This window comes from Caloenas nicobarica, chromosome 5 (genome assembly GCF_036013445.1).
Source record: "Caloenas nicobarica isolate bCalNic1 chromosome 5, bCalNic1.hap1, whole genome shotgun sequence".
Classification (NCBI taxonomy): Eukaryota; Metazoa; Chordata; class Aves; order Columbiformes; family Columbidae; genus Caloenas; species Caloenas nicobarica.
The window spans coordinates 38,937,814-38,965,078 of NC_088249.1; the positions used below are offsets into that span (position 1 = coordinate 38,937,814).

General features: G+C 35.2%; 1 protein-coding gene across 4 annotated transcripts in view; it reads left to right on the top strand.

The window, feature by feature from the left end:
• The window catches only part of UBR1 (ubiquitin protein ligase E3 component n-recognin 1), a 72,791-nt gene that overhangs the window by 38,768 nt on the left and 6,758 nt on the right, over nucleotides 1-27,265 (top strand). For 2 of the 4 annotated variants that reach the window (XM_065635014.1, XM_065635017.1), the window contains exons 24-43: nucleotides 240-288; nucleotides 1,262-1,416; nucleotides 2,396-2,495; nucleotides 3,299-3,408; nucleotides 4,703-4,792; nucleotides 6,429-6,616; nucleotides 7,751-7,956; nucleotides 11,328-11,421; nucleotides 13,825-13,977; nucleotides 14,409-14,506; nucleotides 15,225-15,318; nucleotides 16,614-16,762; nucleotides 18,224-18,279; nucleotides 18,606-18,702; nucleotides 19,618-19,685; nucleotides 20,540-20,690; nucleotides 21,560-21,647; nucleotides 23,337-23,470; nucleotides 24,734-24,842; nucleotides 26,974-27,030. In XM_065635014.1, coding sequence (XP_065491086.1) covers nucleotides 240-288; nucleotides 1,262-1,416; nucleotides 2,396-2,495; nucleotides 3,299-3,408; nucleotides 4,703-4,792; nucleotides 6,429-6,616; nucleotides 7,751-7,956; nucleotides 11,328-11,421; nucleotides 13,825-13,977; nucleotides 14,409-14,506; nucleotides 15,225-15,318; nucleotides 16,614-16,762; nucleotides 18,224-18,279; nucleotides 18,606-18,702; nucleotides 19,618-19,685; nucleotides 20,540-20,690; nucleotides 21,560-21,647; nucleotides 23,337-23,470; nucleotides 24,734-24,842; nucleotides 26,974-27,030 — 2,246 coding nt within the window. The remainder of the gene's footprint in view (nucleotides 1-239; nucleotides 289-1,261; nucleotides 1,417-2,395; nucleotides 2,496-3,298; nucleotides 3,409-4,702; nucleotides 4,793-6,428; nucleotides 6,617-7,750; nucleotides 7,957-11,327; nucleotides 11,422-13,824; nucleotides 13,978-14,408; nucleotides 14,507-15,224; nucleotides 15,319-16,613; nucleotides 16,763-18,223; nucleotides 18,280-18,605; nucleotides 18,703-19,617; nucleotides 19,686-20,539; nucleotides 20,691-21,559; nucleotides 21,648-23,336; nucleotides 23,471-24,733; nucleotides 24,843-26,973; nucleotides 27,031-27,265) is intronic. The other 2 variants (XM_065635018.1, XM_065635019.1) reach the window with 1 other exon arrangement.

Here is a 27,265-nt window from a genome sequence, read left to right on the forward strand (position 1 = left end):
GAAAGACACTGAGGTGCTGGAGCAGTTTCAGAGAAGGGCAGAGAAGCTGGCGAAGGGTCTGGAGCACAAGTGTTATTGAAATGCAAAATGCAATATTATTAAACGAATTTCAGACAAGGTTCTAGTTATATGACCAAGCATTGCCTATGTATCTTGCCACATTTCTAGTTTAGGGTTTCTCATCTTTTCATTGTGTACTTCTGTAGAGATGCTGATATAACAACACTACTTTTCTGTAGGCTGAACATACACAAAAGAAAAGAAGAAAGCAAGAAAACAGAGATGAAGGTAAAAATTTGAAACTGATGACTCAACAAATGTGATAATTCAATAGTGTATGTAGTTGCGCATATAAAATGAACGTTAGGAGATGTCTTCCGAACTAATTGTGGATCATTGAGTTCCTATTAAATTTGTTGTGATTTGTAGTAATTGTAATTAATTAGCACCTGACATTTCTCTTTTTTTTGCCTTAACACAAAGATAGGAATTTTGGAATTTTTAGTTTAATTTCCATGTAGACAGACAAATAAGTATGGCATAGTACCCATTGACAAAATAAACAGCTTAAGATGTTTCTATGGTGGAGTAACTAGGAGGCAGAAGTTTATTTTTTGTGGGTAGTTTCTCTAGCACAATGTTGAGACACAATGGTACCAAAAGATGACTTAAATCAATGCTTCCAGGTAGGGTAAGGCTGCGGCATTAATTGAGCTGCTTCTTAGATGCCAAGATTCCAGGTGGCTTCTGGGTGAGACACCACATCACACGGTTTTGATATTAGCTCAGAAAACGTACATACCTGGAAATTATCAGAATGGCCAGTAGCAGGAAGAATTTTAGAGCTCCAGCCACATTAGGCATGGGACAGTTGAATGGGAGACACCACACTCTGCAAAATCCACCTCTTGCTCTTCTTTAACAACTTGAAAACCTTATATCTGATGCAAAACACAAACACTATGTATCTGTTAGTGATACATAAGTGATAAGGCAGTGCAAAGTATTAAAGATTTACATTTACAGATACAAGTAAGTACTTGTAGTTAATAGTTTAGCTTAGTTTGCATGTTTTATGTAAGAACTTACTAAAAGTACTTAGTTTTGCTAAAGATAAAAGCTGATGTAAGTGAGCAATAATGTTTGAGCGTGGTTTTATTAATTTAAAGGTCTGGAATTAGTATATTTGTGGTCGCTAGTTTTTGCCTGCAATCTCTGAGATGCCAGTTTGTTAATATATTTGCGTATCTCTGTTTTCTAGCACTGCCACCACCTCCTCCTCCAGACTTCAGTCCTGCTTTCAGCAATGTGGTGAGGATTCTCAACTGTGATGTTATGATGCACATACTGCGGACCGTTCTTCAGAGAGCAGTAGAACTGGAAACCCACTTGTGGACTGAAGCTATGATCCAAATGGTATGGTTAGCTTTGCTCTTCTTCCTATGGTCATTCATGTGTTGACTGTGTTAACTACTTATCATAACATCAAAATGTGTAATGATAAACTTTAACTTTGAATGATAAGAATTTACTTTTTGTCCCCAAACCTGTTTTTGTAAATCTTACCAACAAAGAAAATATTTCTAATTACTTATCTCCACTGTAAAATAGAAAAGCAAAACACATTAGTATTAAATTGGGAATATCCTTCAGTTTTCTATTTTGCTTTCCTCTCTGTGTTGCCCCATCACTGAAGCTGTTTCAATATGTAATTCTCCTTACCTCATTTTTTCTTGAAACTTCACGTGCAAATAAATAACCGTTTGATCATCCCAAAGAAATTGGAGTTGCTTCATCTTGTAAGCTGCAAAGTCTCCAAATATGTAAATATCTTTGGGGCCTCAGTCATGAAATAATACAATTTTGTAAGTATTTGAACATTTCATTTTACCACAGTGACTTTATGCTTTAAAAAAAAGGAAATGCTGACATTGGTGAAGTGTTGTGTGGGTTTGTTGTGTGTGTGTTTGGTTTTGCTTGTTTGTTTGTTTTAATATTTATAGGATTAGGACCTGAATTTACAGACTAGTTGAATTAATTAGTTTTGTTGATTAGAGTGCATAGATTATTTAGTTGCCTTGCCTTACCTGCTAATCTTTGGGTTATGGAATTAACCAAATATTCATAGATTTGTATCAGCAAAATGACAAGATTCATATCTTGATGTCAAGTGCGTACAAGTTGATTAATTTTAGTACAAGTAATATACAGGAAAATTATATTGTGCATTGTTATTTCACTTTCCATGTATGATCTCTACACTTTTTCTCATTTCTATGTTTTATCATGGGTATAATCAGCATATTACAGAAGTATACTTAAACATCCTTATTTTATATGCTGGTTTTCCAGATCTCGAACAGTGAATGAAATTTACTATTTTTCTCTTTTTTAGGTGCTTCATCTCCTTTCTTTAGGGTTACTAGAAGAGAAGCAGCAGTTACAGAAGTCTCCAGAAGAAGAAGTAACCTTTGATTTTTATCACAAAGCAACACGTATGTTTCATTTTCTTTAAAAAGACAGAGTAAATGAGGCTAACTTGATTTTGTAAAGACAGAAATAAACTTGAATTGAGTATTCTGTGATTTTAGTCAAAAGATTTACTTTTTGCTATAGAATTAAAACCTGCTTAAATATTTATTTATTTAAAACAATCAAGAAGCTACATTCGGACAAGTTTCCTTTGTTCCCGATAGACAGAAGTGTTGAAGAGGAGATGTGCTTCTCTTCCTGGGAAAGGAATGGAAAAGTAGTACTGGTGTTTGGTAACTGAAAATGGTTCTTCATTCACAAGAACATTATTGAAATGGAAAGTAAGAACTCCTTGAAAAATGACATTGGATTAAAGTGAACCATCTCCATCTTTTGTACTCCTGAACTGTACAATTATTGATTTACCTGCAAGTTTCTTACTATGGCAATGATAATTGCTGTAACTATAACAGTTTTTGTGATAGAAATAAACTTGTGTATGCTGAGCTGTTAGCAAACTTATGTAAGCTATAAGACCTTTACTGCTTCTCCTTGAAGTGAAAGGCAGTTATTGTTTTGTCTGTAGTTCTGCTCTTGGAAGCAGCAAAAATTATTGATCTATAAGGAGGAAAGATTATACTACATTTAACTGGAATAAACAGATTAAATTAAAACAGAAATGTAACAACACAGGTTGTATTCATATATATGTATTACATTTTAGCAATATTTTAAGGCATGTCTGTGGTTGTAAATATATTAATAGGTTGAAGGGGTTTTTTTCCCTGAAAACCCATGCTTTTCTATTTTTCTGTCCTTTGTAAAGGAATGGGAAGCTCGGCCTTGAATGCTGTGAGCGTGTTAACGCTTCTGGAAAAATTAAAGAGAGTTCCTCAGTTAGAGGCACAGAAGGACACAGTCAGTTGGATACTGCAGGTACACAAGGGAGAGATATGTATGATCTGATTTCAGTAATTTAGAAAGCTCTTATGAAAGATGTTATGATTCCTATATATAACCCAGTGTTTACAGCTGCAGTAATTTCTTGAGAAGCTTAATCTGTTGGAATGTTTTTTTTCCCCCCGGACAAGATGAAATTTATCAAATACTGTGTACCTGTTATTACTGCTTTCAAGTATTGGGTCAATTTTTGCTTAGAGAATGACATTTTTGTACATAAATCTTATTCCTCATATTTCTGTTGCAAAATAACAGCAAGTGGTAAGTAAAAGTTTCTTAATTGGGAAAGCATTTTAGACTGCTTGTATTAAGACTTGAGTCATACAAATCTGACTAATGGCCACATCGTGTGTTTGACCTGTGGAATTTTTCCATCCAGCTCCCTGCCTTTTCCCAGTAATAAATGGGATAAAGTTCTAGAGCTGTGACAGCGCTTCTAGTGTAGCAGGCTGCTGCTTCTGCTTAGCAGGAGTACGACTGTCCTGTTCCATTTTGGGCTTCTTGTTTTAGGTGGCAAACATAGAAGGCACTGCTCTTGAAAATGAGAGTAAGAATCCATAGTAGGGTTCCAAAACTATTCTCAGCTACTAAAATTAGACTGTTCTGGTACATTAGGGAGGCAGGTTTGAAAGATTTTTTTTTTTTGAGAAGTTATTCTTCTAAAATTATAAGGGCAAAAGTAAAAATGTACTTTAAAAAGTATATTTTAACTTTTTGATGATACATATAGTGAATGTAGAATATTTAATATCAAAACTTCAAGATGCTTATTAAAGTAAAGATACCTGGAGAAAGTAGTAAATGAAAATTGAAGGTTCAGTTTTAACTATTTGGGCATATGCTAGAAAGCTTTCTGTTCCGTGTGTGTAGGTTTTTGCCTGATTTTAATGGCTGCAGACTATTTCCATGGGATGATCCACATCTCACCTACTTGAAATTAGCTAGCAGTCTCTGTCCATTCTTCCAACATACAGATGCTTTAGCTGTTTAGCAGTATTAGTGCTGGAAGATTGGAAAAATTGGAAGAATTTTACTTTCTTTCATGCTGAGTAGTGCTTGTCAGGTTTAGGATACAGACACAATGGTGTTACAGGAGTGCACATATGGGCTCAGTTCGATGTTTTTGTTATTTAGGAGTATGTCAGTTGGTTTCTTGCATTTGAAAATCTGAAAATAACATGAAACTAAAAATCCAGAGCTTTAATCCTGTTTATATTGTAATAAGAAGCAAGTTGCATTTTATTTTTAACATCTAAGTCTCTATTCCTAGATGTTTGACACAGTGAAAAGATTGAGAGAAAAATCTAGTCTGACAACCATAGCAGCTACATCAGGCTCAGAAGCTACAAAAGTTGATGAGGTAATAATGAAAAAAGTATATTCAATGGAAGCCTTGTATTTGATGTTTTGAATGCCTGTTTTCCAAAAGGTGCCTAAAATTATTGTTACCTAAAATGATAAATTTTAAAATATTAATTTTTGATATATTGCCTGCAATTAGGATTTACGTTCCAAGATTAATATTTTTAGTAAATGAAACTTACGCTAAGCATGTTTCATGGAATTATCACCAGCTAATGTGCTTTTGGTTGTACTTCCAAGTTAAGTGAAACAACTGAGTGGGATGAAAAAATAATTTGTGTTCATTTCTCCATTTCTTATCTTTATGATTTGATCACCTTTTCTATTATGTCGTCATTGTGCAATAATTAGAAATACAAATCCACTTAAAATGATGTCTTGTGATTTATGTGACCTACCAAGAGGTTAATCTGCTTTACCTTGATTGTATAAAGACATCGTGCTTCGGTGATTATTCTGTCTGTGTATCAGTCTCTACCCTCTTCCCTCAAAATAACTTTTGAATCCAGTGGTCAAATGAGACAGTGAAATGGAGTTTCAGAGATTGCCACAGCAGTCGCATGAGTGTGTGTGTTTTGTGTTCCCCCTACCCCCACCCTGCACATTGTTTTTGGTTCTTTTTAAATTGGCAGTTGAATAGGAAAGAAGAATCCAATTACCCGTAGTATTTAAAGACAGGCCAGTTTGCTCTTACGCTTTCCGTTTAGCAATAGTTCACTGCCAAACAATCTCTTGACTACTCATTGCATGCGGAGCTCTCAACCTATCACAGCATATGCTGTGTTTCTTTTTTGAGAAAAGTGTCATATGATGTCAGGTAAGGTAGGGGAACAAAATACAGAATTCAGTAAGAAATGAGACTACTTGTGGAACAATTTGTTGTTTCATTTCATCAAAAAGTAATGGTGTTGTGAATGGAAACAATGTGTATCATGTTGAATTTGTGCCTTAAGTAATTGAATAAGAGGAATTAGGTTCTACATGTTTTAATTGAGTCTACCCGTGTTTTTTGAATTCTACATTTCCAAAGCCTATAAATACTTCGATTATAATTTTTGAAAACATGACAGGTGAAGAAATACTGGAAGAAGAATAGCTTTCTGGTCTACAAGAAAGAAAAATAGGGGAAAACACAGTCCTCAGATGCATAAATACTGCCACAAAAATGTAGGAACAATCTGTTTGCTGTGTCATCCATAGATAGTTTGAGATAAAATTTTCATAACTTGCTGTAAGGGAGATACAGAAGACTCAGTAGGGGTTTCGCTTATGGAGGAGTAACAAAACACTGGAGAAGGCTTGTGATGTTCACCTCTCTAAAGTTTCTTGAGAACAGACAAGAACCTAATTAAAATGGATCATGTGTTATTGATCCCATCTTTGGGCAAAGGATGGTACTAGTGAGCTTTTGTGGACCCCTCAAAATCTTCTGGCTAGGTTAATGAACCTAGTCAATATTTAAGATTTTAGTTTTACATTTTTCAGATAGCAGTTAACTTTTTTTTATCTTTGAAGTGTTGTCAGTTAAGAAATTGTATGTCACTGGTTAGAATGTGTATAGTTGGCTCAAGATTCTTCTCATTTTTTAAACGTTCTTTGTTGCCTGTGATTTCTTTATTCTCTCTTATTGTAAGACACAGAGCACTCAGGATAAAGAGAAAGCTGAACGGAAGAGAAAGGCTGAAGCAGCCAGGTTACACCGTCAGAAGATAATGGCCCAGATGTCTGCACTGCAGAGGAATTTCATTGAAACCCATAAGCTCCTGTACGAAAACACACTGGAGGCACAGGGGAAAGAAGATGCTATTATGGAGGAAGAAAGGTAAGAAAAAACAGACATCAAGAGTTCTGGTGGGAAGAGTTAATTACCTGCCACATAAGTTCAATCTGCTACATAAAAATTTTGAGAGTACCTTCAAGGTAGAGATTGTGTCATCCTAGTCAGCAAACGCATCTCCGTTTACTTAAAGTCATCATCTGTTACAGAGTTCTATGTAAATGAGCATGTGTATGCTAATGTAAGAACAGTAGATGCACTTTGTAGAACAGCATAAGATAAACGACAACAAAATTATTTCTTCAAGTGGTGGATACTTACATTGCTTAATATTTGAAAAAATGGCATTAGAAAGCTGCTCAGTTAACAACAGTGAAATTTTGGAGATGACTGTCTAATTTATATGAAAGTAATTAGGAAAGAATCTGAAAGCCAATATGCCTTGAGGTTAAGTGTAATGAAGAAAATCTGCTTCTTGTAGCTCAAGTAGCTGCTATTTCTGTTTATTAGTTTTCAAAATCTAATTTCATACTGAAGATGTTTGGTTTATATTGGTTATAATTTTGTTGGTATGGATTGCTCCTGTTCTTGAGGTGCTTCAACAATGTAGTATACCTAGTAAAACTCATGATTTTGGTCTAATTGGGGCTGCAGAAAACTAATTGGGAAAATAGAGATATCTGCTAGATACAGATCACTTCTGTGTGCTTTGATCTTTGATTCATAGAACATGATTTATTATTGTTGAACTCTGGGATAAGGAATATTTAAAAAAATATATGGAAGCTTATTGTGTCACAAAACATTGAATTAAGGTAGTAGTATTCATTGTCAGTATGTTTTTTCCAGGAATGAGAAACAATTTTAATGTTTCTGTGAGGTTAAAATATATTTAATCCAATCTACATTGAATACAGCTTCCTGAACTTCCTACTGTCTGAATCCATTTATTGTGTTATTCTATGTTAGCTGGCTTCCACTTCCTAGTTTAAAAGAATACTGCCTTTTAGTGAGAGCTGAGGTGTTTCTTCATTGTTTGGTCATCATTTGTTTTTTTTAAAGCACTTTGGTATAAAACAAGAAGTGTTACCAGTATATGACATTTTTAGATGCCTAGAAGAATAAGTTTGTTTAGAAAAAGCCATCTGATTATTTTATATCTGTGTTGTGCTCTTGCAGCATATCTTCAGCAATCGATTACTCCAAAATTGCTTTGGGTCCCAAACGAGGTCCATCTGTTGCTGAGAAAGAAGTTCTGACCTGTATTCTTTGTCAGGAGGAGCAGGAAGTAAAACTGGAAAGCGCTGCCATGGTATTGTCTGCCTGTGTCCAGAAATCAACGGCCTTAACTCAGAACAGGAGCAGAATTCTTGAACACTCAGGGGGTATGTGATTTTTATTCTTTTAGACTACAAGCAGTTCTGTATCTAGAGCTCATATCCTTTTAACCTAATTAATCTCTGTATTCAGTCAGATTGCTAAATGGCTTACACCTAATAAAGTGAAAATTTAAAAATAGTTCTAAAATCCATGCTTTAAAACTTAAATGAGAAGTGTACGAAGATTTCGATTTGTCTCTGGGAAGTCAGAAAATGCTTTAATTATTCTCACAAGAAGATTTTATAAAACTTAGAGATTTGGTAGGAGTGGTCACTTTGGAAAAAAAGCCAAGAATGTTAACAGTTCCTTTTTATTCAAGTACAGCAGCAAACTTTCTCAATATGGAGGAAATATATGAATATTATCAGAGGCCAAGACAGCAGCCTGAGGATAGTTTTGCTTTGTTTTGGTTTTGTTTTCATGTCCAGGAAGTAATAAAAAAAGCAACATAAAGTAGAAAAGTGTAAGCAAGGATCATATGAGTGAAGGATTTGATGAATGAAAAAAAGCGAATACACGACAATAATACAAACACAAGAGTTGCATAATAGCATATTGGTAGCAGGAAACACAAGAATAACCAGAATTTTTTTTTAAGTAATAGTTGATAAAACGTGAGAAAGATTTTGGTCAGTTACTTAAGGGAAAGAAAATAAATAGAAGGGAAAGGGAAAAACTTAAATACTGACTTTTTTTGCTCTCTTTTTGAGAAAGAAAATCATTAATAATTCATTATCAGGTACTTGATGGCTGTTAATTTTAACAAGAGAGAAGTGCAGTACAGAATAGGAAAAAAAACCTTGAAACAGCATCTAGGTAACTTCAATGTGTCACCTTGGCATTTATTAAAGTAATGCTGAAAGTACTCTCAGAACCATTGTCTCCAGTATAATCTTTAGTTGCTTTTTAAAAGGTGTGGAAGATACTTGAGATCTCAGAAGGCTAAGAAGGGCAACCAAGTATTTGTCTAAAACAAAACAAAACATAAACTAAAAAAACAAGTGAAATGAGAAAGTACTAAAAATTTGAGTATTCCATCCAGCCTGGTTACCTAGATGTATGTTGGATGATAATAAGACAATATAAAAAATAAAGATAGGCTATAAAGGAGTAAGAAATGTCAAAAATGGATTTGTGAAGAAAGGACTTAGTAAGCCCCCTAGTTCTTTGAGCAGGATAACTGGTTTTGTGGGTAAGGAGAATGTAAGTTAATTTATTCTCATGTTTATTAGAATTTTTGGCTCTGTCCTACTTGATACACAGCCTAGGCAAATGTTGTTTAGGTGGAATCACCCCAAGGTGGGTATGCATCTCGTCATAAAACTAGTAGTTTGATTCAAGCATGCAATAATATTAAATAACAATTAAAAGTTAAAAGTGATTTTTTTTCCCTGTAAATTGAATTATATTTATTTTAACACAGATAAAAATTTAAATAGCTGTTATCTGTTAAATATTTATTAACTAATATGCATTCTCTATGTATCTGCCCGCATCTTCTTATAAAGCTGAGTCAATCATTTTTTCAAATCCTGCTTATTCAGGCTAATTAATATATAAGGAATAAGGATGTAGTGTTGAAAGATAATAAAACTGGATGTCTATAAGCGCACTCAAGATGTTTTCTAGTTTGTTGCCTTTTCATGGCAAGGATGTTACAACTTGTTTAAATTCCCGCTGATGTTTGAAAATGTTCTTTTTTTTCTATTTTATAACAAGGTGTTGTTGATTTGTGGTCAGCTTATAAAGCAAAATGAACCTCATGTCCTTCTTTTTTTAATGACACTGCTGTCTAGCAAATAGCTTTAAATTTTGTTTTTATGCAGTTCATTATTCCTGCTTTAGTTTAGAGAGAAACTCTTGGATGTTATCAAATAGAATTCTAAAGCAAAGGGGAGCTCAGCATTGTTTCCTTCTTTCTCCAGGTTATTACCACATTCTCTATCATATTTGCAAACCTTTACCAAATTGTTTCACTTAAAAAGATGTTTTATGTTCCCTCCTCTGGGTCATTAACAAATGCTGAATAGTCCTAGACCCAGGACAGGCTCCTACAGAATCCCATTTGATCCATTTTTCTTTTCTGTCCTGAAATGACATTCGGCCCTTTGAAGGCAACTGCGAGGCTGATGTGGTCCCCAGGGAAAACGAGTTTGACACCCCTGTGTTAAACAGTGAACTACTGATAATGGCAATTTTGAGCCAGCTGTATAGAATTTTTATCTAGGCCATGTACTAATTGCATACCTTTTTTTTTTTTTTAAATTCTCTTCTGTGGTACTGTGAAGTACAAATTAAATCCTGTGCTTTGTAGTCAGATACACTTGTAAGCTTTCTGCAGTGACATGTTGGGCTATTGAAATAATTGAAAAAAGAAGGGAATGAAGATCCTTTTCCTAAAGCCACTTCTGGATATTATTTATAGACTTACCCTCTGCTGCAACATCCTCTGCAGCTCATCAGTGAGAAGCAGGCCTGTAATGGCTTTTTTCTTTGAAGATCTAAAGAGGTGGAAAAATGCTTGTTCCCACAGCAGAAATGCAGATACTGGCAAATTAGTGTTTTACCAAGGTTCACTTTCTTAATTCAGTCTCCATTTGATTTAGAGCAGCATCAGCTGCAAGTGCAATTTGGGTGCTAGGTTTTTTTGTGGGGGGCTTTTTTTAACTCTTCAACCCCCCGCCCCGTCAAATTCAGTTGTATCTGTTCAAAATCGTGAACAGTCCACCGGTTGAGGTTTGGAGGACTGCTGTTGTTCAGTATTATTTAGACATCCTTAAGGAGAAAATGGCATCTCACTTTGAGTGCATATGCAGCACAAAGACACCATTACATTCTCATAATATTTTTGCTTTTAAGAATAATGCAAGATTAGTGAAAGAGAGACTCGACTTCATTATTCAGCAGTGCTGTTTCTGTCAGTGGTTTGAAAATACATAGGATTAGTTGGAGAAATGCCTAATCTTTCTTGTCCTTAGTGGTTTCATCTTCTTTCATTTAAAAATACAATAATAAGCACAATAAAAACTTCAGTGATAATGAAACCAACCTCAGAGCTATTCCAGTACTGAAGAACCCTTTTCTTCTTTTTTTCATGTTTAAGGAAGTTACTATTGCTTTTAGATTTTGTTGTCTCTTTCTTCATAATTAGTATAAAACCATCACTACTGTAAGTGGGCTCTGTCTTGTGATTACTTTACTGGAGTATTTGTCTGGAAAAGCCAGTCAAATGGGATTTTAATGTGATTGTGCAAACTGTGGAAAAATAAAATCTGAAGGCTTGTGTTCTCTATATACTGTTGTTCTTTTCTCTTCATACTGATGGGAATTTACGTTATTGTTCTTCCAATAATTTCTTTCTGCTGTATCTTTCTAGATACACTAGATCCTCTCTTCATGCATCCTGACTTACCTTGTGGGACCCACACAGGCAGCTGTGGGCACGTGATGCACGCAGCCTGCTGGCAGAAGTAAGGATGTCTTTGCAGCCTTTTAATGTGGTTTTTGGTGTGGTTTTGTTTTTGTTTTTTAATTCATCCGTTTTCCGAAACATCTAAGTGCACACTGAAAACACAGTACAGTAAGTGGGTATTTAGTTAAGGAGCCAAATCTGTACTCACCTGAAAATGAAATATGACATAAGAAGTTTTGACCTGGTGAAGAAAATCATCATCAAACGTTTTAGTGCCTTCTATGACTCAAAGCAGAATCTCTGAGGAGGTACTATTTATGTAAATAAAACCAGTGGGGTAAGATCGATCAAGAATAAGAAACCTATCCACTAGGGCTTTTTTTGGCAATTCAGTGAGAACTAGTAGGAATCTTCCAGGTGAGAGTTCTATGGCAACAGTACTTTGACTCTGAAATCTGTCCCGAGGTCAGTACTTAAAGGATGAAGCTGACTTATTCCAGTGACTCTTCAGATGAGAATCTGGCATTTAGGACAGAATATGAATGGTTAAACCTACTAATGTTTCATCCCCAGTCCCCACATCTCCCCTATTGGTGAACAAACTCCCAATAAAAAGTAAGAGGGAAGAACTGATACAGTGCTTAAAAACTTTACTACATTTCTATTGTTTGAGGGAGCCCACAATTTAGACCAAGTATGTTGGTTTAGAATGCAGCCTGAAATATTAAAAGACCAAGCTACTTAGCTTGCAGAATATAGGCATCCTGGTTGCAGCTACATTTGCAGGATGACAGAGAGCAAAGCTCTCTGCATTTGGCTCCACATAGGTCTGGCAAATCTAAACAAGGTCAATACTGTGAAATAATAGTAGAAATAATTCCACCAAAGTATTGCCAACAGATAAAAAGAGCTGGTTCATGAAATTGCAAGCGACTTTATATTGTTGTGCAATATAAACAATCTCTTGAAGTTTGTTGTTTGTACTTGTACCATTTTACTTAAAAAAATGTAACTAAACTCCTAGTGCTTATAACTTACTTTTCTATGTGTGTATATATTTTTTATGATAAAACATCAATAAAAAATAGGTGCACACCCTTAAAATCATACAAAAGTATGTTCCTTGAGTATAATACATCTGCTCTTGGCAGATCCATCTATATCTACGTAGATCTAAGTAGTGCAACATTGGAGCTCAGTTCCCTTGTTCTTTTTAAGAAAAGATGACTTGCTGTATGGGTAAACGGGATTAAAATGGACAACAGGCTCTTCTCATGTGGGATGGCACAGAAGGTTTGAGTATAGTCTTTTATTTATTATGTAACAGACATTCTAACTTACTAATATTCCTCCAAATGATGTCTGCCATGTCTTTCTAGAGTATCTGTGCAGCCTAAAAGTACTGCAAAATACTCTACAAAACAGTACAAGTTCAAATGAATGGAATATTTGTATTTATTGTAGTTGCCACATATGAGGAGGAAGAGTTGCTTGCAAAACCATGATTTTTTGATTGTGGGAAAATAAATGTATGGTTTTTGTTGATTGTAACAGAATACTTTCCTAATTATTCTGTAATCATTAGAACTTGCCACCCCCTCTTCTCTTGTTACATAAATGGGATTTTATTTTTTCCTTTAAGATGCATGCGTTAAAGCAAAAAAATATTATTACATTAGTGTGGAAGGTAGATAGTTTCACACTTGTCCTTAAGATCCTACATAGCCAGTCCAAACATTAGTACTGAATTTACTTGCTTGTATCTAGGCAAGAAGATTATAACATTGGATCTTTTTGTTCCTAATAGTACCACTGAGACATTAATAAAATCTCAAGGCTTACTGCATCCACTGAACGGGCAAAATTATTATGAAACCCACAAAAAGATCATAGTTATTTCTTAGTTTCTGTCTGAGATTAAAATAGCTCAAGTGTGATATTGTAATATAAATTATCCTCTCTTCCTGTTAAAAGAAGGCTATAGTTTCATTGTCTAGTCCTGAGGCTCAGTCATTGCCATGAGTGGCTGGTAATTCATTAGTGAATTGTTACTGGTAGTTTTTTCTAAAAATAAATAAAATTATGTACCATCCCACTTTCAAACAAAAAATACAAGTTGCATATGAGAGATATTCAATAGAATGTTTCATTGTTTTGAAGATTTTTTGAGAGAAGAGTAGAAAGTGTAAGCACTGTTTTGTCTGTAAAAATGTTAATGAAATTGAAAAGGATTTCAAAAGCAAGTAAGACTTGCTGTCATTTTTGGATGAGTTCATGTATATGCTCGAACGTTTTATTTTATTTTCATGTCCAAGCATGTGAAAGAGTTATAAATCAAAGGAAACTGTTTGTTGGCTTGCATAGGTACTTGCTAGATAACACTTTTAATTAACTAAGCATTTGTTTTCATGTGACATTTGAGCCATTCCATTTTCTAGTAATTTTCTTTCCAATGTTGTAGGTACTTTGAAGCCATGCAGCTGAACTTCCGACAACGTCTGCATGTTGAACAGATATTTGACTTGGAGAATGGAGAGTATCTTTGTCCTCTTTGCAAATCTCTGTGTAATACTGTGATTCCTATTGTTCCATTGCAGGCTCAAAAAATAAACAGGTGAATTACCAGATTTCATAGCCTTTAATTAAAAAAAAAAAAAATTAAAAAAGTAAAAATTACATCAGAGGAGGCTGACTTTTCAAATTTTTGAAAGGAAAACTTGGACTGACCTTCCCTATCTGTATAAAAGACCGCCTTATCTCCTTATTGGCTGTTCAGCCAAATATTCTGCTTTTGGTAATAAAAAAAAATTTTTTTAAGCATTTTTGGATGGGTTGTTTTCAGAGCTTATATCAAATGAGAAGGTACCTAGTTCTAGTATTGAGCCTAACACTTCATTTTGTACTGTTTGCTCAAAATTTACAAAGCCAGCCAAACTGTGCAAATACTGAGTTAATGTATTTGGATCTAAATGTGTTCTCTGTTTTTAAAAATAAGGTGATTCTTTGAGTGTTAAAGTAAAACCTGCTTTCTTTTTCTGTCCCCAGTGAGGATGCAGAGGCAGTAGCTCAGATTCTGTCCCTGGCTAGGTGGCTGGAGATTATTACAGCCAGGATATCGGGCTACAGTATGAAAAATGCTAAAGGTTTGTTATCTTAATTTTGAAGCTATTCTGTGGGATATCTAATATGCCGGTACATGTTTTAACTAATACCAACAGAAAATTTCAAATAAAGAATACATTTTGCTGTCAATCAAGACAGTATCAAATAAAGCTGGGGATAAAGTCATGGCCCTGTCTGAGCTGATGTCTTGATTTCACAGTACCCTCACTGATTTTTCTGGTTTCTGTTAAATCATAGAATGTCCTGAGTTGGAAGGGACCCATAAGGATCATCGAGTCCAACTCCTGTCCCTGCATATGACAGCTCGTCTTCCTTGTAGAAGAAACTATATATGCTTGGAGAGGATAGCCACCAACTAACACTCAGAGTTAATTAAACTTTTAACTGTGATGTAGTAAAAGAAAGAAAAATTAAATTAAAAGGGCTGAAATAAAAACACATATGAATGTTTAGAAAGTAGAAGGTACAAAGAATCGACATATTCCTTGCACTCTTATAATGCAGGAAAGGTCTTTTTCCTCACCAGCAAAGCACTACTTTTAATGCTCATATTTCTGGGAATAGAAGAAAGTGTTACTTAAGGAGGAGGGTTAGAAGACAGTCTGGCTAGTGAGGTCTGTATACAATTATTTTCAAACCGGTTTAAAGTAAAAAGAAGTTTCACTTGTGTTACAGTGCTGTAAAAACTTTAACAGCTTCTTTGTTTTTTAATGCGGATCTCATTTCTTTTTCTGGAAGGAGAGAAACAAAATCTTCCAGCTTTCACCAACAAGGGAATGGGGAACTCTGCTTTGGAATTCAATTCCATCCTTAGTTTTGGAGTTCAGTCCTCGTAAGTGTTACTGGAAGTGCTCTCTATAGTATGTTAAATTGCCCTAAAATAACCTAGGTGTGCTTCAGGCCTTGTATTGTAGGAAAGGCGTATGATTTGTTTGGTCCGAATATGGGCGTACTTATACTTTCTCTTAAGCATTCACTGAATATCAGATCTATACAGCGGTACATGGACCTCTTGGTCAAATCCAGTCTGATAGTTCTTATGTTCTTGGTACAGAGCTAGAGGTCTGGAATCCACAATTCCAGTGATTTTGGTCCCTTTCTGTGCCTGTAGGGAAGTTGTATAATGTCTATCTGCCTTCATTTTCCTGCTATAGGGCTGTTTCAGGGATAAATTTCACTGGGATTTGGATGCAATAATGTTAATACAGATTATTCAAAGGAATAGGGCTGTGTTGTCTGCTTCTATTCCAGTGGCAAAAGCTCTCTCCCACTGAAGTGAATGGATAGATGCTTTTCAAGTGTACTGAGCTATCTGTCGTCTTTTTAGATGACACTATAAGTACTCTATTTCTGACTGAAATCATAGTTATGCAAAGTACTTACATATATATATCTATCTGCTATTTGTAAAAATGTCGTCAGAAACTTGAATCAAATTCTTTCTTGATAACTCATCCCCATGGGAGAGATTAAGTTTGCACTTAAACAATGTGGTGTTTAAGTACGAGCCTGGCTAAACCCCAAACTTAATGGTACAATTGTTTGGGCTGTAGAGGTTTGGAAAATTAATATAAATGTTTTATATTTCTGTTACAAAGTTCTGAATGTATGCCTTTGCCTAGGCACTTTTCTGCTTATTACTGCATTTACATGAACTAACCCAATGTCAGTTGAAAGGAGCTTAAATGCTAAAAATGTGGTTTAAAACATATTTGAAATTTCTTTCTTTCTTTCCATTTTTAGTGCTTTATGAGAGAGCTATATTTTCAACTCCAGCACTTACAATTACACTTGCTTACTCACCTTTTTTTTTTATTATTATTATTCATTGTATTTTCCTTTGACGTAAAAGTTTGCATTTTTTTTAATGCGAATTATAATATAGTATACAGAAATAGACTGCTTCCAGCTTGGCAGCTCTTAATCTCTCTCTTAATACCTATATCAAGGTACTTGTTTACTACTGGAAACTAGCGATTTTTTTCTCCTCTGTACAGACAAAGGGCCTTTGTATTCAAGAATTCTTTCATAAATAACTTAGACTTTGTTAATGATTGATTTATTGACTGGTAAGTAATAAGCACTATTAATAATTCAGACTGAAATTATCTTGGCTTTCTTTTGCAGAGCCAAATACTCAAACAGTATCAAGGAGATGCTTATTCTCTTTGCCACCACCATTTATAGAGTTGGGCTAAAAGTTGCTCCAAATGAAGCTGATTACCGGATTCCTATGATGACCTGGAGCACGTGTGCTTTTACTATCCAGTGTATAGGTAAAACACAATTTGGGTTTATTCCTTCTCATGACTTGAAAATCTTACAGTTGTTTGATTTTATCATTTTATACAATCTGATTGTAGAAATAAAAAGAATAATAATAATAGTTCTATCTAGATAAGAACAACATGTAATAGTATAATAATGTATTAATATATTATATGTAATTACATATATAACACTAGAATTATTATCTATAACCCAATATAAATAACAGTGTGTTTTTGATAGATGGTAGTTTACAAAATAAGGTATGGCATGCAAACATTGAGGTTAATCTGAGAGAGCAGGGAGTGATCAGGTTCCACGTTGCTAATTGTAACATTAAGTATGTTCAATGAATATCTTCAGGCTGCCAAAGATCATTGACCTGCAGGCATCTCCTGCACAGCTAAATATCTAAGAGCTATGAAGTAGTGCTCCCTCTCTCGTTATTTATTTTGTCGCTATTCTTGAAGAATTGTCATGGAAATCGTAGAAGAAATATGGTCCTTTGTATGCTGAAATTGTTAGGCAGATACCTTGTAAAAAAACAAACCAAAACCATTTAATGGGCATATAGCGAGGCTGCCTAGATAAGGAACCTCAACTACCTGTATTAGCAGAGGCCCTAGAGGAGGTTCAAAGCATCATTGACCCAAGGGATGTGAATTGCTTTTATTGCCTGAAGCCAGACACTTAAAAATACAAATCTGATTTTTCCCATGTTTCCTCAGCAACTGCACATGTTTTGTGTTAAACTGATGTATGAAAGTGCTAAGGTAAAACACTCATTTTTTGCTAGAAGTGGTTAAAAAAAAAGGCAAACAACCAAAAAAACCCCCAACAAAAACAACCAAAAAACCCTCCATGATCCTGAATTGTACTGATTCATCTCTGAAAGGCACTAAAGCACAAAAAACCCATTTTAATTGATAGCTTTTTATTCAATTTATACATTTTGTTTTCTTATTTTTATTTGCTTATCCCCTCAAAACCAGTGCATTCAGGGAAGAAAGCTGAATTGTACTCCAACATAGGAATTTTGTTTTTAAGATATTTTTGTTGAAATACAGTCAAATGCAGTAGTGCAAATCTGAGGTTAAGATGACTGTACAGCATCCCTGTAAACATACCTTGATGTTTTTGAACATTGTATAAGGCTAGTTGAAAATACACCTAAATCTATAGAATGTCACATCATGATTCATGTGAAACGATGTTCCTTTAAATCCCTAGTTAGCAAGACCTGAAAACCGAATGTTTTTAAAAAGCTTGTAACAGCCATTTATCTGGGAAACATTCAGTACCATTTAAGCTAGATTTTTTTCAAGAGAATTCTCTTATTGGATTAAAGTTGATCTTTAAAAAGAAGTACATATACTAAGAATAAATTAATCTTGGACTAAGTGTATTCTAACATAAATGTTATGTTAGTTCCTGTAAAACAGAACAACTTTTTTTTTTCTCTGTTTAAGAAAACCTCTTGGAAACAGAGGGCAAGCCTTTATTTGGATCTCTACAGAACAGACAGGTATGGGCAAGTAAGGCATGCAACACATTTTAAACAAAACAAAAATTATATCTATAATACACACCCATGTATAAAAAAAAAAACTTACTGTTGAAACTGCTAAAATCAAGATCATTTTCTGGTGAGGGGTAGCTCTCAAAATATTTAGATTGACAACATAAAGAGCATTTTGGAAGCACAATGTTTCTACTTATACGTGGAAGTTCGTATTAAATTCACTTACTGACATGTTTTGTGTTTGTAGAAGTAGATTTTTTTTTTTACAGCTTTTTTCACTATTATATCTTTCATTTTTTCTTGTCCAACCATTTTCTCTTGTGCTCTAGCACAGTGGTCTTAAAGCATTAGTGCAGTTTGCAGCTGCTCAGAGAACAACATCACCACAGGTCCTGATTCAGAAACATCTGATTCGTCTTCTAGGAGGTATTGTGTTCCTTTCCTTTACTGCACTTCAGGTTGCAGAAGTTTCTGTTGCAAAACGGCACACACATTAATAAAGCCTAGAAGCAAATGTTAGACTACTGACAACAGTGCTAACTTCAATTTATCTAATGTTGCCTTAAATCGTGGAGTATTGCTTGAACTTAAGTAATCAATAGTTCTGCTAACCCAGCCCAGTATCACTGAAGTCTCCAAAAAATCCTCTATCCTAGATTAGCTAGGCTTGGAGATGCTCAGATATGGAATATTTACAGATTATTAACAATCTCTTTCTGGCAATGTTCAAAATTACTCAAATTCAGAGTGCTAAACAGGTGGACAAAGCCACAAACCAGGTATTCTGCTCTCTTACATCTTAGACACCATGTTGTTAGTACTTTTAAAAGGCTGCTTGCGGCCTAGTTTCAGATATTTTGGTCTCAGATAGTTTGAGACACGTAGCTAGCCTCCATATTTCTTACTGATCAGGTTAGCAGGGTGGCCTTTGTGAATCCTGCTCTGTGACTTGCTTTCTGTTCGATAGGGCTCTTAGGTGTGGTACAGGCTTTTGTATTGGGCTGGATTGTGAGGCATTTAGTGTTGCAGAGCCTAAGGACATTTGTGAACTTCACCCTTGTGCTTTATTAGAGCTGGAGAGATAAATCAAAGTTTTTTATCTCAGAATTTTGAAGATAGTCATTAGAATTGGGGCCTGATTGGGCCTCTGGCAACAGCTAAACAGATGCGCAATCAGTTAAATAAGTGATAAGCAGCTAATGAAATGGTTACTTAGACTTGGACTTTCTGTGATGAACACATGGAAATGATAGAGGGTCTAAAATCAGATTCTCATATTGCAGTTCAATCCAAAAGAAGAAAATACATATCAAATGCATAATCGATATCTTTCTTTCGTAGTTCTTCTACCAAACTTTAAAGTGGAGGACACTCCATCCCTCTTAGAAGTAGATATGTTCCACATTTTGGTAAGCAGGTTCATGTTATTCTTCATATTAATACTTTTTTTTGAGCATGGATTTTTTTTGTACTTTACCCTGTAGATAGTCCCCAATTATCTGTTCACTTGCATGAGTCAAATGATTATGCATGAGCACAGGCAAACGATTACTTATGGCTGCTATATGCAAGTGTTTGCTTTTAGTTATGCTGGTTTTCTAGCTTTCAAGCCTTTACTGTATCAATCTTTCATGCTTGCATTCTCAGTCAGCTTTTTACCACCTCTCTTGCTATCAAACCTCAAAAAACCTCCTGAGAAATGCACCCACTCAGCTTGTTTCCCTCACTTTTCCTTTGTCTGAAGTCACCTCATACCTTCCGATTCCTTCGTGTTCACTTTGCCTTCTTCGCTCTTCTTAGCCTCTTCTTTCTGCTCTTAATACAACTCTGTATCATTGTTTCTTCTAGTGTTAAAACAAACAAACAAAACCCCAAACCCACCAAAATAAAACGTGTTTTACACTGGTTGCCTTTCTAACTCTCATTCTATTTTCTCGCTTTTTTCAATATGCTTTGTCTTACATCAAAAACCAGAAAATAGGTTTTCTAGGAACTGAACAAGCTTTCTTTGTGTATCTCTAAACTGGCAATTACAATGGAACTATATCTGAGTTTCCTACATGCTAGAGGGACACAAATATTTAATATTTTTAGTGAGTTTTTGCTGGACGATGTGAATTAAAACTAACAAGATAAATGAACGTATGTAAATTGACTACAGAAATGAAATTTAAATGTATACTGAGAATATAATTTATTTTACATATGTCGCTATTACCAAATTTCTGTCACTTTAATATTTACTCCTTCCCTTTCACTGCAGGTGGGAGTTGTGTTATCATTTCCATCTTTATACTGGGAGGATGCTGTAGACTTGCAACCTTCATCAATTAGTTCGGCCTATAACAACCTCTACCTCTTCCATCTGACAACACTGGCACACATAACACAAATCGTCGTCTCTTCAGCAACAGGTAGAGGTGTATTTGGGTTGGATTATTCAGGCATTTTTACACAATTTCTTAAAAATCATGAGTGGACACCATTAGGGTCTTCCAGGTATAAACTTCCTCATAATAAGTGATGCTTAGTGCTAGGTAGTAATAACTGCTTTCTGGTAAAAAATAAATAGCACTGCATCATTTTGAGAGCATTTTATTAGCACACTGCTGTGTGCTAAGCCTAAGAAAACAAAAGTTATTGGTATATCAGTACTTGGATCAAGTCAGTTATTCTAGAGCAGTAACTTTCCCTTCCTCAGTCCTTCTAGGAGAAGTAAAGCTCTGCCCAGCAGCAGCATTCTCAGCTGTACAGTGACAGTATGGATTTGGGAAACAAACATTTATTTACCCTGCTCAATACTCAGAGCTGAAATATGGAATCCTATAAACTTATAGGAGAGAATTTAACTTTTATTTCATACTACTGTTAAAACTGTCAGTAACTTACAGGTTTCCTAGCTACTATTTTCCTTTTTCTTCAACATGATAGAAATTTAAAAACAAACAAACAAAAAGCCCACCACAAACAAACACCACCCTCCCCCAAATCAGTACTTCCTGTAGCTTAATCAATGTAGGACGATAACTTCACAAGTTCAAGGGAAGGAAGGAAGCAGTTTTTATGTGAGGATGAGCAACGAAGCAGTAATCCTGGTTCTTCTTTATAGCATGCAGTTTTAGGGGAACATTTGTTAGGTTAAAAACAACAAATAGAATCAAGTGAAATAAAGTGGAAATATTCTAACACAATTTAAAAAATAGAGCTCAGTATATGTAAAAAACGCAAGAAGCGTGTCACAAATGAAGTGCGTTTACAGTGGAATTCATCTTTTTGTATGCAGAATCCCCTACTGCTCAATCGTATGAAAACAGTGAGGAGGCACACTCTGCGCAGGCTTTCTGTAGAGAGGTTTTCCAATACACCAGTGGGTAAGTAGCAGCTCAGTTACAGCACTGCGTTTTCCTACAGAGCTGGCAGTCCACAGGGACTGATCTGAATAACACAGAAAACAGAAAAAAAATCATCCATTTTGTATGGGGAGTTTGCACAATGCCTTGTGCTTTCTTCCCATAATCCTGAACACTGAAAAAAAGGAGACTGGTGAAAGGAGCACTTGTGGTTAAAATAGCTATCTTTTGTAGATAGCAGAGTAAATTCTTAGTCAAAGGATGACAAAATACCTATATCCATTCTGGAGAGATATACAACCACTAACTATAGTAGCTATTTTTTCTTTGCTTTGATTGGGTTTTTTTTAGATCTCTCCATTATAGATGGAAGCCGGAAAGCAGCAATCGGTTCTACTATAAAAGGGGGAAACATTTAAAGCCATATACAGTTGCTTATTTGAGCATTAATGCCCACCTTTTCAGACTTTTTGATTGGTATAGCTACAGACTCTTTAGTACTTCTATATCTGTGTGTGAAGCAAGCTAGAAAATGAGGATGTACCCTCTACAAATACTACTGTGATTTGTCTTCACCAAGGCTAGTTGCAAAGATATGTTGCTTCAGAATTGTCAATGCTACCCACTTGTCTAAAAGTTTTAAGTCGGAATTTCTAAATATTTAAAATTTGGTGTTTAAATGATAGGAGTAATTTTTCTGAGGCGTGAGCTTAGAATCATAGTTGCTGTGCGTTTTGGAAGATCAGCTCACTGTACTGAGATGCCCAAGTACAGAATTAAATGCCAAAGTTTAGGCAACTCAGCTCTGAAAATTTTAGTGTTTTAACTTCTGCGTATGCATTGGCTTCTAATTCTGTCCTATCTGTGCTTAAGCAGCACAATCTGCATAATAATTTTGCAGTGCTCTACAATGTTATAATACAGCTGCACAGGTTATTCCACAGCAAATCCTGGTCAGCATTTGTGTGAATGTCCTGTTCACATGTGACATTAACTGAATTTAAATTTTTTTGAAAGCAGGAACACTGTAGATAAGTTAAATTTACTATGAAGTTCAGACTAAATGTTCGCAGAGCACAAACTACAAGAATAATTACTGGGATTATTATCACTTCAGTATTTTTTTTGTCAAAAATGGATTTGGCGTAGCTTTATTGAAACAATGAGTATTACTGTTGTGACTTCCATAATGAAGTTTAAGGTATTAATTTTTAAATTCTGTTGGTTTTGTTGTTGCTGAAGAATATTTATGTTTGGCATTTTTTAAAATTTCAGAATTCCGTTCAAAATACCAACTAAATTAAAAACTGTCACTATTTCAAAAAAGTGCTGGCTTTTGGTAATAAAAAAAATAGTGTAAGAATCAGTTGCTCTATGTGCAGTGCTGTATTGTGCAGTTTAAATCAGGTTATCTGGAGTTGCCTAGAGATAGACAGCTATTTATTTGCTATACATTTTTTTATAATTCTGAAAAATACAAGTTGAGATACTTTGAAGGCTTAATGTAAGTCTTCTGCATAAACTCAGTACTCATTGCTTAGGCAAAGGGAAAGTGAGAAGTTAGGTGCTGGTGGCTATTCCACAGAATTTGGGGTATATCAGTGTTGTTCCTCCACAGCTGCTATTCTGCCAATGCTAGCTAAAATCTGAAAGTGTGAAAAGGTTTTGCACTGTGAACTACTGCTGCTATTTCTCATTTGTGTATTACAGTTGCTTTAGTCAGGATATTCCAGGCTGGCTTGTGTGGGATTGTGTTAAAAAAGGCATCATGCCTTACCTTCGTTGTGCTGCTTTATTTTTTCATTATTTGCTGGGAGTTTCTCCACCTGAGGATCTACTACAAGGTAAATATGAGAAAGCAAATGTATCTATATACTGACTTTTTTACTGTTTTCTTGGAAGAATGGAGTTTTTCAGTGTTCACAATAACTTATTGATAGTTGATACATTAAAGTAAGACTTTGAAAGAAAAGGAAATACTAATTTGTGTAGGATGGGGCAGGCATGACTAGTTGGGTTGTCTGGGCCTTCTTTGGGTAGAAAAGAGTTAATTCTGAGTATGTGCAAATGTGTGAATTATCAGTGATATATTGGTAGTAAGTACTTGTGGATACAAAGATTCTGTGATTTAAGGATAATTCTAAGATCCTGAGATTACATCACCTGAGAAATAGCCTGGAGTATATATTTTTTAAAAACCCCAAAAAAACAACAACACAAAAGACCCCACAAAACCTTTTTGTGCATTTGCTAATGTTGACAAATGCTAAAAACATAGGGATACAGGAAAACAAAGCCTAGTAGAAATAAAGCACATTATAAAACATAAACCTCTTCCTTAAAACATTCTAACACATTACAGATACTAAAGCCAAAATAAATACTTTGTTTTCTGTCAAAATGCAGTGAAACACAGAATCATCAACTATTTGGAAAGGAGGATCAAAACTGCTATGAAAACCAAGATAAAATATAGCATCTTAAATTAATTTGTATAAACTGTGAGCTAAGTTTGAATTTGATTAGGGTATAAAAGTCAAAATCTCAGCACTTTGGGATATGCCATTGTCCGTACCATTAGTTTGGAACTTTGACCATGTAGGAGGGAGTCTTCCTGCAGTGCCACTTTTGCAGCTGGGCCAGGAAAGGGCCACCCAGCAAACTATTAACGTAGCCCAACTTTATGTAATGCATTAGCAGTGACCTGATCGTAGCAAAATTGCGTATAATTGTGGGCCAGATGTATAGTGAAAAGCTAAAATGTGCTAAGTACAGAAATCTGCTGTACTAATGCGTGTTAGATATTATGTAATGCAATGAAATTTAAGCAAGGAATTCTGTTTTTACAGTGACTTATGCATGACTGAAATTAACAAATTTGACATATATTTTTCAACCTAAAGTAGATCCTCAGACAATGCAAATTATTGTAGCTTTGGCAAGTCAGTGGAGTTACATCCAATCGTCCTAGCTAAGGAGCTATGCTCAAGCTGTAAGATGCATATTGTTCAATGGAAAAGGGATCAGGAGAATTCTAGTTTGGAGTGAGTTACTCAGCAGTGCTCAAACACCTTAACAGCGGCTCATATTTTCTTTTTCTTTTGCAGTTTCTGAAGAAGGGCAATTCAAGGCACTTTGTAGTTACCTGTCTCTCCCTACCAATTTGTTCCTGCTCTTCCAGGAGTACAGGGACACAGTAAATCCACTGCTTCAAAGGTACTAATTGGGAATGGACAGGCCACGTTTTTCTGTTGTGGTGGCCCTATAGGAATTCTGGATCAAATTTGTTAATAAAGGATTTAGCTCAAATTCATACTAGAGGTTTAAACATTTATTTGTGCACAGTTATACTGAATCTCTTAAAGCACTTCAAAAACATAAAACATTCTATATCTTGTAGTAATCCAAACATAAATCAATTATAGTTGAAGAGATTAGTGCTTGCAGACCTGCGTGAAATCATTCATGCAGATAGAAGTTATAAACCTTTGCTTGCATGATATGTCACTTCCTCTTCATTCGCCTGTTTTTAATCTGTCTACAGCAAAAGTACTGATTAAACAAGCTATAAAATGAGAATACGGAAAATTACATAGCTGGCAGGCTGAGGCTGGGTACTATTTCTTCTCTGGATTTCCGAATTACCCTGACGAATGTAGAAACCATTTGAGTTTTATGTACATTTCAATCTAGCAGTAAAGAAATAATTGGTAAATTTTTCCATTCAAAAATACAAATTAAAAGAAACACCCCCTCCCTGGAACTCTGAGAATACTCCTGCTAAATTTTGTTGGAGAATGTCTCCATATATTCAATGTGATACTTTGAGAACATGGTTGCTTTATTCCTGGCTCTTGGCAGAGTTCTCTGGTGCACATTAACTTTTTCTGGTTTGTGTTTAGGTTTTGGGGTGTTTTTCCTTTTTTGTTTGTTGGGGGGGCAGTTTGTGTGTTTGTTTGTGTTTTTACTTCTGGTATGTTTTGTTGTCTAGATTCCTTCCATTTAGGTGACATTTTGAGCTGTCAACACCAATTTACAGTCCGTATATCTCTGAAATAATTCCTTACATATAATTTTACAATAATTAATTGAATTTGCATAATATATAATTACTTATAATAATAGCAGTTTCACGAGTAAATTATTACATGTTCCTACATGTTTGCTTGAAGACATCCCAGTGCTTATAAGAACACAGAGGACAGGTGCTTGTGAACATTAGAAAACAATCACTAGAGGCAGGGCTAACGAATCCGTCATAGTGCTCCCAGTCAAAACCAGAGATTTCAAGTGGGAGGCTACATATTTAATGTACTAGTAACAGTTGTCAAACCACCATGCAAGTTTCCATATGTTTTTGAAAGAATCTTATTTCAGAAGATTAAATTTGATGGTTTTAACAAGTGATGAAGCATACCGAATTGACCATCTGCTACGGTTCTCTCTCCCTCCTCCTCTTGGTAGAAATAACTTAAAAGATATCTTAGACATACCAATTCCTATGTTTAGTAACTTGCCAATATCTACCATTGTTTTGGTAGACATGTTTCACAGAATCACAGAATGTCAGGGATTGGAAGGGACCTCAAAAGATCATCTAGTCCAATCCACCTGCCGGAGCAGGAACACCTAGATGAGGTTACACAGGAAGGCGTCCAGGCGGGTTTTGAATGTCTCCAGAGAAGGAGACTCCACAACCCCCTTGGGCAGCCTGTTCCAGTGTCACCCTCGCCATGAAGAAGTTTCTTCTCACGTTCAAGTGGAACCTCCTGTGTTCCAGTTTGCACCCATTGCCCCTTGTGTTATCATTGATTGTCACTGAGAAGAGCCTGGCTCCATCCTTGTGACACTCAAGTCTGTTTGGCTATTCTAGGCAAGCATACAACATGCAATAAAGCATTGTAAAATAACCACTAGGTGATGGTTATTAAATCAAAGCAATAAATATTTTCCTAGTAGAATGTATGATATTTTCTTTCACCGTGGATTTCAGCAGATATATTCCAAAAAGAGCTGTGTATTTTAGCCCATTTTTACTTTGAGAACTTCAATATATCTGGAGACTCCTTGTGTTTTTTCACTCTGTGCTAACACTCTGTTTTCATCTGCACGTTGATAACTTTAAGCGTTGTTTTTCACATAGGTTTTTCTCTTGTATACAAACTGAAATTCTTTTCCTTAAACAAAACTGTAAAGAATAATTGTTTCTGCTTGTGAAGTTTTAGCTGGAACTATCACTGCTTTATCTGTGCTCTGTGTGTGCTTAATCGCTTGCTAGTTTAGTTTGCTGGTCTTGAATGTATATTATTATCAAACACTAACTTCTCCGAACATTTCTTTGAACTAGATGGTGTGCTGACCCGGTGGTGTTAAGTTGTTTGAAGGGGAAAAGCATTGCAGTAAGGTTAGTTTGTTGGTTTTGGTTTTGTTTCTTATTCTGTTTTTGACTTAAAACTGTTGAAAGTATGAATTGCTTGTTGTGGGCAGGTTAGAGTGCTTGTATTTTCTTCTACTACTACCAAAAGTACATTTCTCTTTAAATCATTTTGTGTTATTTCTTATGCAGTGACTCTTCACTGAGAATGTACAACATTCTGTTAGACAAGTTATGTAGATTGCTCTAGGAAAAAACCAAAAGC